Here is a 16,868-nt window from a genome sequence, read left to right as displayed (position 1 = left end):
TCCTCTGATTCCAGGGAGTCAGTCTCCCTCCCTTATGGGAAAGTCTTGCCTTGTCCATGGGCTTTTGGGGTACTGTCCTTACATCTGTTGTTAAGCCTAGTGGCAGAGACTTAAGTTGGACATAAGGGAGACAGGTGTTGTGTAAGCCTTCCCTTCAGGCAGCTTCTGCAGGATGCCTCCCTCCTGATCTGAAACACCCACCCACTGTTATTCCCATTTTAGACCTCTCTGGAGCAGAAAGCAGTGTACTCTGCAGATGTAACTAGTACTTACTGAAACAAATAAAACAGACAGGATCACTCTGAATGCCAAAGATATACTAATCTGTTTACACCACCCACTCCCAACTCTTCTCTAAAGTGCTGTAAATATTGGGTTTTGTGTTGGGGGGATTGTGATACTTATCTAATGAAAGAAAAATCAAAGCAAAATCCTGTTCCTGTTTGTAGCTGGAACCACAGCCCCAGGCCTGCTTAGCTCTGCAAGTGATAACCGCGCATCATCCTATACAACCCTGCTTCCTCTAAGCCTACAGCCTTTTACTCCATTAACTCTAATATCAGTAAATATATTTAACCACCTGAGGTATTTACCCCAAATTTACCCATTTGATCTTCAAATAGGAGATTTTTTTAGGCCCGAGTTCTGTCTTTTGAAGTTGAAGCAAGAGGATATGGTGTTTTGTGACAATTATGTGGTGTTTACTAAACCATACTGCTTTTCTTAAGATTAGGAAACAAATAAAATTAAACAATACAAGGAATAAGCTAGTGGCCAAAGGGGAATATATTAGGATTCCCTGGAATGAAATAGAAGTCTTATTTCATTGTATTCTTGCATTTTTTAAAAAAATGCATTCATTTCTTTTTGGTGCCACATATTTCATACATTATTTTCTTCTTAACATCACAGAAATAGGTTCCCAACCTTTCCAAATAGAATGCTTTCTTCTCACATCAACATAGCTATTAAAACTTTACCTCAATTAATGATAGTAACTACCTTTATTAGAGGTTGTTTGAATACAGAACACAACAAAGCTTCCCAGAGTTTATTTACACTTTATGGTTAAAGATTACACATGCATTTAAAAATAGCAGTATATTATTTACAAAGACATAATATATATTCTTCCTAAAAACAATGCTTAATGCATGTGTGGATTCATAGACCATTCAGCTTTTCCGTGGACCACCGGTGAGAAATGGGTAATTCTGAAGGGCCAGATTTTATAGACTGAGCTACAGTTTCTGAGATGATGCATTTCATTTACTAACTTGGGTTTTTAAGAAGCAATTTATTTTGTCCTTGAAGAAAAACAAGGTTAGTCTGATTTTTGTAATCTGATAAATGCCCTGGGGCATGAGATCTGTTTCCTAATTAAACAGGACTTTACAGCAAAATTAGAGCAAGACTCTGAGGGGAAAGAAAAGCTGCTAATTTTGACAGCCACAGTGAAAATTTCCCTTCACAAGAATAAAAATTGGGTTCCATCAAAACAGAACTAAATTGTGGTTTTATCTGCCTGCAAAATCATTAATAATACTGTTAACATATGGACGTGTGTGATTTAAAAAGAGCTCCACATGGAACCCCTGCACAATATGGAAAACGGCCCATGTGAGTGAGTGGTTAAAGTGAGTGGAGTCACCTAAGGTTTTTCCAGAAATATACTAGGAGACCCTTTTTTTGCTAATACATGGAGAGACTGGGGTAATGTTTCATTGGGTCCTAAGCCTGAGAGTTGAACGAGGTGCAGACCAGCTCTCAAGGGATCTCTTTCTTTCTTTCTTTCCTTCCTTCCTTCCTTCCTTCCTTCCTTCCTTCCTTCCTTCCTTCCTTCCTTTCTTTCTTTCCACACACATGCCCATAATTAAGTGAAAACACAAATAGCATTTTAGTTTAATGATTTTATTAAAGTGAATAATGAGGGGAAGATATTGGGGAAAGAAAAAAGTTTTTCCTTTGCAATTGAAAGCAGTGAAAATCACTCAAGTAGAAGGGTTAATAAGGCAAAATTAAGGAGGATAAGGTTCAGATAGCTGTATTTTGTGTTCTTGAAGAGCTATATCAAATATATAGAGAAAAATAGTGTGTATAGAGTGGTGGAGCAGACAATGAAATGGGGAGGCATGTTCATCTAGAGTTTTATACTCAGAAGAGGAACTGTGTTTTCCGGTTTTGTCTTGGGCTGGCTGGTTAACTGTGTTCTTGCCAGGGACACCACCATCTTGTACTTGAGCTTCCTCATCTCAGAAGCTGGTCAGCTATCCTAACAATATAGAGAAGAAGTTTATAAATTTAGCATCTACAAACACAAATTCTCTGATAATATATCAAGCGCATATTAGAGAGAGATATTCATTTTGTTATTGTTGTTGCTTTGGGTACCAGGGATTGAACCCAGGGGTGCTTAACTATTGAGCCACATCCCCAACCCTTTTTTATGTTTTATTTATAGATAGGGGCTTGCTAAGTTGCTGAGGACCTCACTAAGTTGCTGAAGCTGGCTTTAAACTCTCCATCCTCCTGCCTTAGCCTTCCAAGCCACTGGGATTATAAGCATGTGCCATGGCCTTTGTTTTGATATAATAGTTTAGAAATAAAAATTTTCTCAGACAATTAAAAATGCCACATGGATTATCAGATATATGGGAGAACTATCTTTTCCCCCAAGTTATAAAGTCAAAATTTTTAGCTGTTATTTCTGTTTTATATAGCATATATACGTGTATATACATGCATATGTGTGTGTGTATATTATAGAGCCTTTTGTAAACAGAACTATTTATAATCAATATCAGACTTTGTACACTCATTTGTACTTATTTGGCTCACTTCACCTTTCAGGATTATAATATGAAATGTTACCATCCACATAAATGTGAAAATCACATAAAATTTTTAATGTGATTCACATTTATATTATCAAAATTATTAAATAAACCATTATGGTAATTATTTATCATTTCCCATATAGTTTTCAAACAAAAAACAATGATACAGAATCCTCAATTTCAATCCCAACCTAAGGGAAAAAAATGTGCACATTCTTTTCAATGCCACAAATGTGTTCTTAATTTTTTAAAATATTTTTTAGTTGTCAATGGACCTTTATTTTATTTATTTATATGCTGTGCTGATAATCAAACCCAGTGCCTCATACATGCAAGGCAAGCGCTCTGCCACTGAGCCCCAGCCCCAGGCCCTCAAATGTGTTCTTATTGTGCAACTTTGACTGTAGCTTTAATGGGTACAGAGAAAAAGTAAACTCTTAAAAAACAGAAGAAAAAATGACTTACTTCTTTTAAGTATTAACACTGATGTTATTAATAGGATGCTATGGTAAGGTACCGCCATCTGCTTAAAGTTACACAGAAAATAAACCAAGTCCCAAAACAAGACCATACTGCAATATACAGGGTAGAATTTGTGGTATATACATACAGCAAGTTTATTCATTTTTTCTTCTTCTTCAGAAAGATTTTATATTTGGTTGGTTTCATGAGGGTTCCATCAAGATGAAACTTGATAATCTGGTAGGCACAGAGAGGAGAGATCCAGGCAGGGGTCTGTCTCAGTAACTGCCAGTTTGTCTGAATCCTAATTTTGTCTCATTTGCAGCAAATTATGGTGGATGGCTAAAGCGAAATATGAGCATCAGTATTTTCTTAGGCTTCTTCGTCGTTCTTTTCAAACACAGCTAGTTGAAAATTCCAGTGTGAAAAATCCCAAACTAGCTGCTATGATTCAGGACCTTTAAAGGAATTGTTATCTGTTGTATTTGTCGGGAATAATGTTTTGAAATAAAAAAGAAAATGGAAAGGTATGGAACACATCAGTCAATCATGGATGTGAGTTTTTCTGCCATCTACACTTTCCTCTTTCATCCAGGTACCCCGTGCCCCTCTGGTAATAGGAAATAACTTCATAGCAGAATGGGCAACTGAGAGGTTCTATTTTATAATTCCACAGGCCATGGGATTAGACTTATATATGAGTCTTAATTTTTCCCACAAACTGTAGTCATCACATTCTGTCACCCAAGTGTAACTAAGATTTAAATATTTTTTTCCTTCATCAGTTTGGGAATCTTTCAAAGGTTTACATTGAATAATTGTTTTATTATTGACTTTGAGAAGTGTGTGTGTGTGCGCGCGCATGTGTGCGGGTGTGCGTGTGTGTTTGTGTATGTGAAAGAGAGAGAGAGAGAGACACAGACAGACACCCCTCCACACTTTAGCTTTTCTCCCGAACAATGTTGCCCAGGGTCAGATTTCTTTTCTTGGAGTGGTGCATATGTCCCGCTTGCCGCTCAGAGGCATGCGTTAATGCTGCTCCTGGTGTTGGATTTATACTGAAGGGAGGCTGGGGTGTGCAGGGAGGACCTGGAGGGCAGGGTACAATTAAATCACATTGAGCTGGGTATACGTAGGAATTATATGTATTTTATTCTCTGTGAATAATCCACCTGCAAATAAACCCATCTCTATTTTATTCATAGTTCTAATGGCAAGTCTGTGTCATGGTCTGAACCAGGTGGAAGACAGGTGCCCAAGGGACAGCACATGTGGCACCGCCTCTCTGTGCACGTGAAGACCAATGAGACGGCCTGCAACCAAACGGCCGTCATCAAGCCCCTCACTAAAAGTTACCAAGGCTCTGGCAAGAGCCTGACCTTTTCAGATACCAGCACCAAGTCCCTTTACAACGTGGAAGAGGAGGAGGATGCCCAGCCGGTTCGCTTCAGCCCTCCCAGCAGCCCTTCCATGGTGGTGCACCGACGCGTGTCACCCGCGATGACCACGCCTCCTCTGCCGCCCCACTTGACAGCGGAGGAGACCCCTCTCTTCCTGGCCGACCCGGCCATTCCCAAGGGCTTGCCCCCTCCCCTCCAGCAGCAGCAGCAGCAACAGCAGCAGCAGCCGCCGCTGCAGCAGCCACCGCAGCAGCAGAAACCCCTGATGGACCAGCTACAGGGAGTGGTCAACAACTTTGGCGCGGGAATCCCGGACTTCCATGCGGTGCTGGCAGGCCCTGGGGGCCCGGGGATCAGGCTGCGGTCCCTGTACCCGCCCCCGCCACCCACGCAGCACCTGCAGATGCTGCCGCTGCAGCTGAGCACGTTCGGGGAAGAGCCCATCTCCCCTCCCGCGGAGGACGAGGACGACAGCGAGAGGTTTAAGCTCCTCCAGGAGTATGTGTATGAGCGCGAAGGGACCACGGAGGAAGACGAACTGGAAGAAGAAGAAGAGGACCTGCAGGCGGCCAGCAAGCTGACCCCCGAGGCTTCTCCTGCCCTGACGCCTCCTTCACCTTTCCGAGACTCGGTGGCCTCAGGCAGCTCAGTGCCCAGCTCCCCAGTGTCTGAGTCGGTGCTCTGCACGCCTCCCAACGTGTCCTATGCCTCTGTCATCCTGAGGGACTACAAGCAAAGCTCTTCCACCCTGTAGGGAGGAGGCGTCCGAATGGAGAAGCAGGATAAGCCAGAGAGCTCCAACCCCTCCAGAGATGTGCACAAGCCTGGAGGAGAAGAGGGTGGGGGCAAATGGGGAGGAGAGGAAGAGAAAGCTGCTGCTGCTGCCTTACTGGAGGAGAGAGGGAAAGATAGCAAGCAAACAGTGAGCCAGGCCAGGATTCTGATTCTTGAATTTTTCAACGCCTTCTTTAGGAAGAAAGGGAATTCTGACAAAGCACAATTCCATATGGTATGTAACTTTTATTGCAAAAAATAAAAATAAAAAATAAAATCAACAAAAATAATCTCCTCTTTTGCACAATTGTGCATATATATATATATATATATATATATATATATATATATATATATATATATATATATACATATCTCCACACACACTTGGCCAAGCCAGAAAAAGAACCACCTCTGGGGACCATTAGTTCATGGCATTTGTAGTAAGCAGGTCGACCCAGTCAGAGCAGGCAGGTGAAAGGGAGGGACCAGAAAATGGGGACACCCAGGGACCAGGTGATGGGACAGCAACTCATTTCTTGGATGCCCTTGTCCCTGCTGGACCTGCAGAATCCTGGTCTTCAGAAGACTCAGGAACTGACCGTCACTGGGGCCTCTCTTCATCCATTGCTACCATCCAGCACCAGCCTTGCTGTGGCACTTGGAGAAAGGTGCATGAACACCCCAAGGCTCTGTGATTTTCCTCTACTTAGGAAAACAGGAATAAGAACAAAATCATCACCAAAAAGTGCTTCCTTGGGAATGCAATGGGAGGAGAGAATGAGAAGCAAGACAATACTTAAGTATGGGTTTTGGGCAAAATCAGTCAACACAACCAGCCTCCCATATTCAATACCTTTTTATTGGAGGTTTTGGAAAACTGTGAAAACAATAGGTTGCTGTAACTTTTGTGGATTCACTTGTGCTTGTGCCAAGTGGGCTCTCCATTGCCCTTCAGTTAAAGAGAACAAACCATGTGGCAGAAGTGTTACCTTCCATTTACTGTAGCAAATAAATCTAACCAGTTGGACTTCTAAGGTTCAGTATATGTACAATGTGGTGCCATTATTTCTCCAATGTACAACGGAAACAAATCCATTATTGAACCTGGTGGTGTACTCATAGCAACTATTACTCACCCAAATGACAAGTAATTCTTTCCTGTTGTCATGGGAGTCCCTGTAACTAGTAAGTGAATGTGTTCTTGTGTCCTCATATACATGTAATTATAAACCTGTGCAATGTAACGTCAATCTAACTGCAACTAGAAGATTGTCTTTTGGATATAGCTATAGATATTTTCATGTTCTAATAACGTTTTATATATCATTGTCACCAGTACCTGCAGAAGCTCTATGAAGGTTTGAGTACTTTGGTTCAGTGTATGTCATATGCAGCTCAGATGGTAATTCCTCTTCTGAGAGGGAACTTATTTTTCAGACATTTTATGATGTGGGTATGTTATTAATGAATTAGTTTGAAAATTTGTTATATCAAAAGGTCACAAAAGTTATGGGTGACAATAAAATAGACATTTTATAAACTTGCACACATCATTATTAAAATGAAAGATTGAAAAGTATTTAGATTATTCCAGATTATTTTAGATTTTTAAAAAAATATTTTCCACAGTTACTTGAGCTTTTTGTTCTTCTAGCATATAATAGTAGCCAAGTCCAGACATAATTTATCAAATATTTATTTATCAATCACATTTTGCCTTCTTTTTATTTTCATGTCATTTTTTCTTGCTATTTTTGCTGTCATAACTTTTGTTTGTAACTCTCTCATTTCCTGCTGTGTTAATATCCATGTACATGTAATCTTGTTGTTCCATTTTTACCCTCCTTTGACTCCCAATAAAAGGATTTCTCTTGCTGTTTTGATTTCTTCTATTATTTGTGGATGAATCCTATCCCTTTAAATATCTTTGTTTATGCCTTATGTTCAGTCATATTTTAATATGCTTTCTTCATGTCGAAGCTGCTGATTTCTCAGCCAAAACTCATCCCAGAATCTTTAAATATCAACGGCATCATTTGTTCAGAATTTAACATCAGTTCTAATGTTGGAGGCTTTTATTCCTTAGGTTTTACCAGATTCTACCACCAAGCTTAGTCATTTCCATATCGAGAATGAACTTCCTTTATTTTTAAAAGTTGATTTGAAAACACCTTTACTGAAAAGACCTCATGACCAAAAATGTGAATTTCAATTCCATGTTTTCCTTGCAATGAAGCAGAATGAGAAAAATGGACAGCTCCGGTGCTTAATAGATGGAGTTCTGCTAATTGGCAAACTAGCAAGAGAACATATGCTCTCTTCTTAGTGAACATCTTTTAATGTTAATGCCATATATTAATATATATCCTTAATATTGCAGGACTGTGCATTCAGATTTTTTAAACACCAGAATAGATGAAGAAAACAATTTTCATTCAAATAATGTTAGATGGTGATTTGTTCTGAGATTTTGGTTTAAGTCATTTGGTGAACACATTAAACAATAATTCCAATTATACTCTGAATGCCTACTATCATCATGATTTCAAGTTTTCCTGAATAAATAGAGTATTAGCTCTCTGTCCTAATTGTTCACAGTTGGAGATGTACACATACATATCTGTACCAGAAGGTCAGAGACTCCTCACCTTAATGTATGTGCTTATACAGATTGTTCTGCTTCTTGTAAAAGTGTTTTCCTTTGGCTTGTTACTGCCTTTTGTCAAATAACCTTGATAATGCTGTACAATAAATATTTTCTATTTACTCAATGTGTACGTTGCTTCTCTAAACTTTGGAAGCATTCTAATAATAGAAATAAGCCAGTGTAGGAAATAAGTCCAATGATTTGATTTTGTTCAGAATATGCCTTCTAGGTAAAAGTTGGAAAGAACAACATGGAATCTATAGAACAGGTAAGTAAGAAAGTAGAGTAAAATTTGACTATGAGGAAGGGGTACCTCAAGCTGTTAGCAGTTTTAAGTGCAATCCAAAATTGAAATTTCCAGCATTTCTTACAGGTAAGTAAGAAAGTAGAGTAAAATTTGACTATGAGGAAGGGGTACCTCAAGTTGTTAGCAGTTTTAAGTGCAATCCAAAATAGAAATTTCCTCTACTTCTCCCAAGTTTAATTCCCCTAAATTCTATAGAGACATCACTGATCCTCCAAACAAGGGGAATCATTGACATTTTCTGCTGTGAGATTTCTCCAAGGGAGAATATTTTCCAGGTGTCAGTCAAAGAAACATCAGGTGGCAAAAAGACCACACTCATAAGATCAAAGACTTTTGGCTGGGAGGGGAGAACTCCATACAGAGAGGCTCATGCTGAAGAAATTACCAGATGAAGAGGCTGAGACTCCAGGGGTTCTTCTGTGTACCTGGAAAATTGAATAAGAAATTATGAAATGGGAGCTTAGGGGTCTCAGTAAGAAAAGTCATAAAAGAAAGAATGGGAAACAAAAAAGCAGGAAGAAAAAACAAATGAGGAAAAGTGCTAGAAAGCAAAAGAGAAAATATTTAAGATGTGTAGTCTAGAGATATACACAGATGTCGTGCCAGATCACAAAAGCTGGGAGAGAGCACAAAAGTGTCACTTGAAGCCAGGTGCTATGGCACATGCCTGTAATCCCAGCGGCTTGAGAAGCTGAAGCGGGAGAATCTTGAGTTCAACTCCAGTCTCAGCAAAAAGCAGGGTGCTAAGCAAATGGGTAAGACCTGTCTCTAAATAAAATACAAAATAGGGCTGGGGATGTGGCTCAGTAAGTGCCCCTGAGTTTAATTCCCGGTACCCGCCCCCCAATCCCCCAAAAAAGTGTCACTTGGAAAGAAGAAATTTGGAGAACTTGGGATTGGGGTCCAGATACAACAATGATGAATGAGTAATTGCCACAGAACACCTTGGCAGGGAATCAAACAGAAGGGAAAGAATATCTTGATGAATGTGCTCTGTGCTAGACACTGTGTTAGGCTTTTTGAATTTATTCTCATTTAATTTTCCCAGGACTGCAACCACATGGATGATTTAGAGAACTGAAATACCTTGCCCAAAGTCTCTCAGTTGGTAAGTGGCCCAGCAGGACTTTGATCCCCATCCTCTGTGAGTACAGAGCTTGCAAATTTATGTTCTTCTTCAGAGCTCAGGGAAGAATGGAAGAGCTGATTCTATTTTGCTTGAGATCAATTTTTCATTCTAATTTCTGAGCCCTGAGGGTAAAGCAGATATTCAGTAAAGGTTTGTTAGGAAAGCAATAACAGTAAATAAGTGTTATAGCTCCATAGTTTTCCCAGCTCAGTTCCCTGAAGATTTTTTTCCAAGATCCCCATGGGTCCTGAGCTCCATGTTTCCACCTACTGATCCTATCTCTGACATCTGGACAGCCATATGCTTTAGTCAGGAAAAACAAGCTCACCTTTTGGCATCAAAAAGAGCTATCCTATTGACCTCCCCTTTTCTGCTGAAGACAGAGGCAATACTGTGTGTACACTGAGCTCAACTAGAGGTCTGGGCAGTGTTAGGTGTGGGAGAGGTCGCCCTCTGCAGGAGAACTGCTGGTATAACATAAACTGCTTCAGGCGGTGGGGGGCGGTGGGGCGCACCAGTTTCAGGGCCACATAAATCACTCCCAGAGAAAGGAGTGGGAGTAGTGGGGTATCCCTTCCTTACTGAAATGCATGTATTCAGACAAAGTGAAAGACAAAAGCAGTTATTATGGGCTGTAGGAACACCGGAGAGACGGGATTATCTTAGTTAAACTAATAATACTATACACAAACCAGAAACCGGCTAAATTTTTCTCAGGATGTAACTTGGGAGAGGAAGATTTATATCAAAAAATAAAGAAATGAAATTTAATTATAAAAATAAGAACAGAATCTTACAGTTGGAAATAAACTTAGAAGTGATTTAATATAAGCTGTCACCTGTTTAGGATCCCTTCTGTCCACAGCTGACTGAGGTGGCACTGAGATACAGTGACTACTGCCTGCAATTGCTGTGCCAAGGCAGAGGGCAGAGAATCCTTGGCAAGTTCAAAACCTTTTGGTAATCCATGAGGCTTGCAGGAGAATAGACCTTAAGCACAAAGACAGAATGGAGTCAGGAGCCAGAAAACTAAAAGCAATAACTGGCAAGGTGGGTGACAAGGTGGTCAGATCAAACCCCAGAGGTAAAATTCTGGAGATCAAGCTTAGCTTTTGGTGAGAACACATAAGGTGAGAACGTATAAGGGGTCTATACATTTAGGTGATTTTTACTCTTTTCCTAAGTATTTCTAGGGACCAGGATCTTGTATTTCATCAGAAAAGGCTCTAAGTATTAAAACATTCTTCATTTCCCTGAGCTGCCATGTGTCTTTCTCCATGTTTTCCTTAGAGCTCTGCCCTCTGGAAAAAGAGTGAACAAACTGAGGCCACTGTGCACATGGCTTCCTCCCAGCTGCTTGAGTATAGTGATTATGTCATTCCTTTGTGATTGATTCTCCAAGCCAAAGAGCTCCACTTCTTTCATTGTTATTTTTGTATTATGTTCCTAACCTCTAATCAAGCCATGGTCATATTCCAATTTTTGAATGTTCTTTTTAAAAAAATTATATCCAGAAGTAGACATAGTACCACACATATACTTTGAATCTCTTTCATCATGATTCTGGCTTTGCTGCCTTAAGTGACACTCCCTCTGTTTATGGGATGGCCACATTTTGAGCTCACATTCAGCTCAGAGCCAGCTATCACACATAAGCCATTTTCTGTAGGAAATGGACATAGATGTAAGTATTTTCTTTTCTTCTTTTTGTAGGGCTCGGATTGAACCCAGGGGTGCTCTATCATTGAGCTACATCCTCTGTACTTTTTATAATTTTAATTGTGAGACAGGCTGTCACTAAGTTGCCAAGGCTACCCTTGAACTTGTGATACTCCTGCCTCAGCCTCCTGAATAGCTGGGATTACAGGCATGTGCCGAGGACAGATGTGAATATTTTCTCAAGTTGGGCTTTTGAGAGAAAGCTGTATTTTAGGGATTTGATTCCTGGAAACTGCAGTAGATGAGAAAGGAAGAGAGGCAATATGCAGACAATAGAAGGAGAATGTCCATCACCAGCACCAGTGTGGGAAACAAGGGCTAGCTTTGTGGAATTCTGGGGAACATGCTTCATAATTGTCCCCTCTCCTAGTGGGGCAAGGAAATCAGGAACATTTATGCACCAACTTCTGTTAGTTATGCTAAGGGCCACTGGGGAAGGAGGTACATATTAATTCCCAGGTTACTCTCAGGATGTTCCTCATGCAGGCTCCTAAGCTCCTGTCTGCAGAGAAAAGACTTGCTCAAAAGTTTCAGGAACTGACAATGGAACAACATAATGTTGGACTATGCAAGAACGGTAAGTGGCAAGGGAAGGTGGTTCGAGTAATAAAAATGTCTGCTCAGATGCCCTTTTGGAGAGAGGAGAGGGAGAGATGAACTCATAGATACAAATATCAGTATGGGTAAATATGCGAAAGCAATGAACTGTAGAACACAAAGCAGAGGTCTACTGAGGCACTTTCAGTAAGAACAGACACTTTTAAGAAATAAAGTCACCATACTATAGAGATACCTGCATCCCCATGTTGATCATGTTGTAATTCACAGCAGCCAAGTTATAAAAACAATTATGGATGGATAAGTCAAATGTAATATATAAGTATATATATAAATACACATATATTAAAATATGTATATATATATATGTTTTGTAATATATGAATATTATTCAGCCATAAAGAAGAAAGAAATCATATCACTTCCAGAAAACAAATAAAGGTGGAAATCATCATTGAGACTATATGCAGAATCTAAAAGAAAAAAAAAGATAACATGAAAAGAGAAGGCAGACCATTAGAGAAAAGGAATGGTATCAAGGGAGGGGAGGAGAGAGTAAGGGAGTAATGGGAGACGGAAATGATCGAAGTATGTTCTATGCATCTGCACATATGTCACAATGAAACCCATTATCCTGTATAATGCACCAACAATGACAATAAAAGAACAGACACTTATAGAATCACCCCAAAAGACTGTTTTGTTCAAACCAAGAGGAACATTACAAAAGAAAATTAAAGTTACACTTTGTTTTAAATGAGCATATTGTCTCCAGATTATTTCTCTGCAATAACTTCCTAAATTTTGTCATTATTTTTTAGTAAAAACTAATAAAATACATTATAGAAATTCCAAATTAAGGGAAAAAATCTAGCCACATACTCTAAATTTTATCATTATAGTCATTTTCATTTTTCCTTCCAGTGACTTTCATATAAGTTCTATTTTAACAGAGCTAGAATCAACTTCCATTTATAATTGTTTTTTCCTGTTTTTTTTTCAATTTGACATTTCTATTTACAGCAGGAGTTTCCACTGGTCAGATCTGAGGAATAACCTGCCTGTGGGGTTAGACAAAGTTTCCCACTACCATGGAATCCAGGAACAATTTGGAAAATAATTCTGACCTCATTCCCAACTGAGGTTCAAAGGAACCTGAGGTTCAATTCTAACTGATAGATGGTTGGGGTCTGTGGAAATCAGGGTGTGGGCAGGGGAAGTGCATGACCTGAGAGAAGAGGGAGCCTTGACTATTAAGGATAGAATTGGCCAGAATCAGCAACAGGGCTGGGATTGTCAGGAGAGGTGACTAAACCCATCAGGACACAGGGCGCTGGGTGATGGAGAGGATGGTGCAGCTCAATGTCAAGAGCTATCTCAACTGGCCTGACAAGTCTCCTAGTCTACACCCTCCCCAGCTGCACCACTACCGTGCTCCCCACCCACCATCACATATATTATTTGTAGAAAATCTCACATGGGGGAGAGAATTTCCTTGGTGTTAATGAAATTAGTATAGATGAGGAGAACCAGAGCTCTTGTTTGCCAACAGCAGATCAGGCACGGGCTGTACTTGATCTGTTAGTGACCTCAAGGGAGAGAATCTCAAGTGATATTAGGGATCAAGGGTGAATCAGTGCCACCACTCAGGTATCCAGGGCAGGACAGATGGACAGATGTCTGTGGATAGATTCAAGGAGTAGCTGTAGGCAAAAGCAAAACATCAACAGGCCACAGCCACAAAAGCCCACAAAAGCAGCATCTGAGACCAAGAAGAAGACACACAGGCAGTGTGCAAAGTGTGCCAAGGCAGACTCGACAGAATGGGAAACACCCTGGTGTTGGCAAGTAGGGCCTGAGGTCAGTGACAAAGTTACCTGAAAGAGCTTTCTTAAGGATATCTAAAAAAACACCCATTACATTGCTAGCACGTGATTGGTTTTCACCACCTCCCTGGTGTTAGACACTTTGAACATGTCTAATTTCCTGAGAAATTATTTCATGCCCCAAACTTATCCATCTATGTATATAACATTATTGTCACTTTAGTCTGGTTTCTAAAGATGTTGTTAATCAATTATTTGGTTATTATTATTTCTTATTCCCTGCCAAACACAGTCTAAACTTTACATCACTTTGGACCTAATAACATCTTTGGGATAGAATTCATTATGTAAATCTCAAACTGAGGCTCAAAAAGATGAAATTACTTGCCTAACAACGTTATACTAGGGGGTTATGCATACTGTAATTTCAAAATCCATTTTTGTAACCACCATACTATGCTGAAACGCTATGCTAAAAAAATACTCAGAAAGCTTGCAAATATGCAAACTTAGCTTGAGTGGCTAAACAATGGAACTTTTATATTGTCTGTTTTAGAATCATCAGTTAGAAACTGAGCATGAATTGTCCCCCAGAGGGCTCCTAGAGTCTATGGAATTGAGGAAGTTTATCTACCTACACAAGCAGAGTTACTCCCACACAAGGACTCCTCATGAAAAGCTACCAAGAGAACATAATTCTAATTTAGAAATACATTTAATTGTAATAATTTATCAAAAAATATTTTAAAATATTTGCAATAAACAGATTTCTAGTAATCATTTATTTTATTATTGTGCCATTCTAAAAATAACATTTACCTAAAATTAATTAAAGATCACTTTTGTTTAATAGGTCATTATTAATTCCAGGATATGTGCTGAATGAATTTAAAGTAAAAAAGAAAAGCTAGAGGAAATTACTTCTTTTCTCCAAAATGTGAAAATTTTTGTGAGAGGATATAAAAATTGCCAAACTGTTGCACCACACTCCTAATAAGGAGTATATATACTCAATAAGACAAGATTGAGATTAACATTGTGTGGTTATCAAAACACCCTCAATCCGTTGTTGTTTATCTCTTAAAATTAAATTAGGCTCTCACTTTTAATGTACTCATCTCACTGAACAGGTATATCCTGTCTATTTTTTTTTTTTTTTTTTTTTTTTTTTTTTTTACTATATGGTATATGAGAGTTAGGTTCCTGAGCTGGAAATCTTCAGCTGTACACAAAATTTGGTGTTTGTCCTAGGTAAATCATGTGACTTCTATAAGCCTCTGCATTTTTTTTTTGTCTCAAAATAATGATTTGGGATTGCACAAAGTAAAAATAAACATATTAAAGACCTACTATGTGCCCCCGTGTCCCTAGCATTACATCCCTGATAGTGTTTAATTCATATGAACTGGTGAAACAGATGTGATGCACTGCACTCAAATCAGGATGGACCAGGTTATGCTAGGAAAGACTGAAGGAAGAGACAGAAGGAGGAAGGGGGAAGGGAATGTAGGACACTTCAGTGCCTTTTAAAAATAGCATTTATTTCAAGCACACATAAAGCCTCATGCAGATTGGGTCACCCTCCTTCATACAGTAGCAACCCTTGCTGCAACATGAGGTCTCTTCGTCACTACAGCAGGGCACCTGTGTGAGTCTCAGTGCTGAGCAGGATGTTTGTCGGACACAGAGGTGATTGCCTCACTTGGCAATCAGAGCTCAGGAGGTGTCCCCTGAAGCCTGACTTCAAGAGAGACTAAGACAGGAGTCATCCCAATGCCTGAGATCATAAATGGTAGATGTTTCTCTTTCCTCTGCCACAGTTACTAGGCCCTATCACCACATGAAAGGCAGGGGGCCTGGGAGCACTAGGTAGTTTGCTTAGGGTCATGTAGCTAATAAATGAGGACGCACAGGACCTGAAGAATTCATGGCTTACCTTACCACATTCTAGACTATAGGATCCTCCAAGTCTCCTTCCACTTTAAGCAGTTGCCGCCTTGACTGCTCCCAGTAAACTGAGTACTTGATGATGAAAAGTACTTTTGTTCGTTTTCCTTTTACAGTTTTTCACTATACTGCATAATCCCTTTTCACATAACCACAGACTAGCACATGCAGAAATTTTTATTACATATTTTTGTGATCAGCCCTTTCCAGTTATCAAAACTTGGTCAGATGGTGAAGACTGACATCAAGTCTGTGTCAAGAAACTAGTAACTGGGTGTAGCTTAAAGCAACTCATAATCCTACCATTATGGAATGTTTAGTTTACTATTCAGTAGTGGCGAGGACGAAAGCATTTTTAAATAATTGCAGACATGATTAAAGGTTTTTACTTTCTCATAATTTTTAACCAATGCTAATTAACTTCTCTATTTCCTAAGCTGTTTTTTTAAATAATAATAATAATAAAAAACTAGTTACAAACATTAGAGTTTGAAGGTAAAATTCTGGGGTGATAGGAGAAACAGTGATAGAAAATACTTTTTATGGAGACGGGATTTATAATTAGTGAGTCCTATTATTGGGAACTACAAATTGCTATTTTTGTTCTGTTTCTCCTGTAGAAAGCATACCCTTTATTTGAAAGCATAGCTAGAGACCTCTGGGTGAAGGGAGCCTGAGAAGTTCAGGGTCTGAGACCCAGTGAGATAGGAGGTATACAGGGGCTCTGGCCAAGACCCATATTAGCAATGCCAAGTGACATGCCACAAACCCCAAGACAAAAGGAAGGTGTAATCTGTGGCATTATATTCTTCCCTGATCAGACATTTCCTACCCATTGTAGCAGGTAGCAAAATGTGTCCCAAGATTAACCGGCTGTGACCTACTCTACTTCAGAAGCACTGTGGATCCTCGAGGTATCATTTCCACCCCAGGAAACTTCTAAAGAGTTAGAACTAAGTTAAGAAAAGCCAGAGATTGTAAATATTATACATTTTCAATTTTTTTCCTGTTCAACCATTCTAAATTCATTTGAAATCTGAAGACTAAGCTAAAGACAAAACACACACTCATGAAAGATTGAAGTCTCCGATTCTCATTTTTCTGTTTGCCATTTCTGTTGGCATATGCAGGTAAAAATTGGATGACAAATTTCATTTTTCTCTGGCTTTTGGGTATGTTCAAGTAATAATGCCTCAGAGCATTATGTATAATATGTAAAGCATGATTGCTTGAAATGAAAAAGTCTAAAATTTATGTCT

General features: G+C 39.4%; 1 protein-coding gene across 2 annotated transcripts in view; it reads left to right on the top strand.

Annotated features, from left to right (window-relative positions):
- Grm1 (glutamate metabotropic receptor 1) overlaps nucleotides 1–5,453 on the top strand; it is a 376,580-nt gene extending 371,127 nt beyond the window's left edge. Inside the window, exon 8 of one of the 2 annotated variants that reach the window (XM_076859661.2) lies at nucleotides 4,505–5,453. In XM_076859661.2, coding sequence (XP_076715776.2) covers nucleotides 4,505–5,453 — 949 coding nt within the window. The remainder of the gene's footprint in view (nucleotides 1–4,504) is intronic. The other variant, XM_076859662.2, reaches the window with a different exon arrangement.
- The last annotated feature ends 11,415 nt before the right edge of the window (nucleotides 5,454–16,868 follow it).

The sequence above is a fragment of the Callospermophilus lateralis genome, chromosome 6, assembly GCF_048772815.1.
Source record: "Callospermophilus lateralis isolate mCalLat2 chromosome 6, mCalLat2.hap1, whole genome shotgun sequence".
NCBI classification, from domain to species: Eukaryota; Metazoa; Chordata; class Mammalia; order Rodentia; family Sciuridae; genus Callospermophilus; species Callospermophilus lateralis.
Note: the sequence above shows the minus strand (reverse complement) of the source record. Positions and strands in the feature narration are given on the sequence as shown.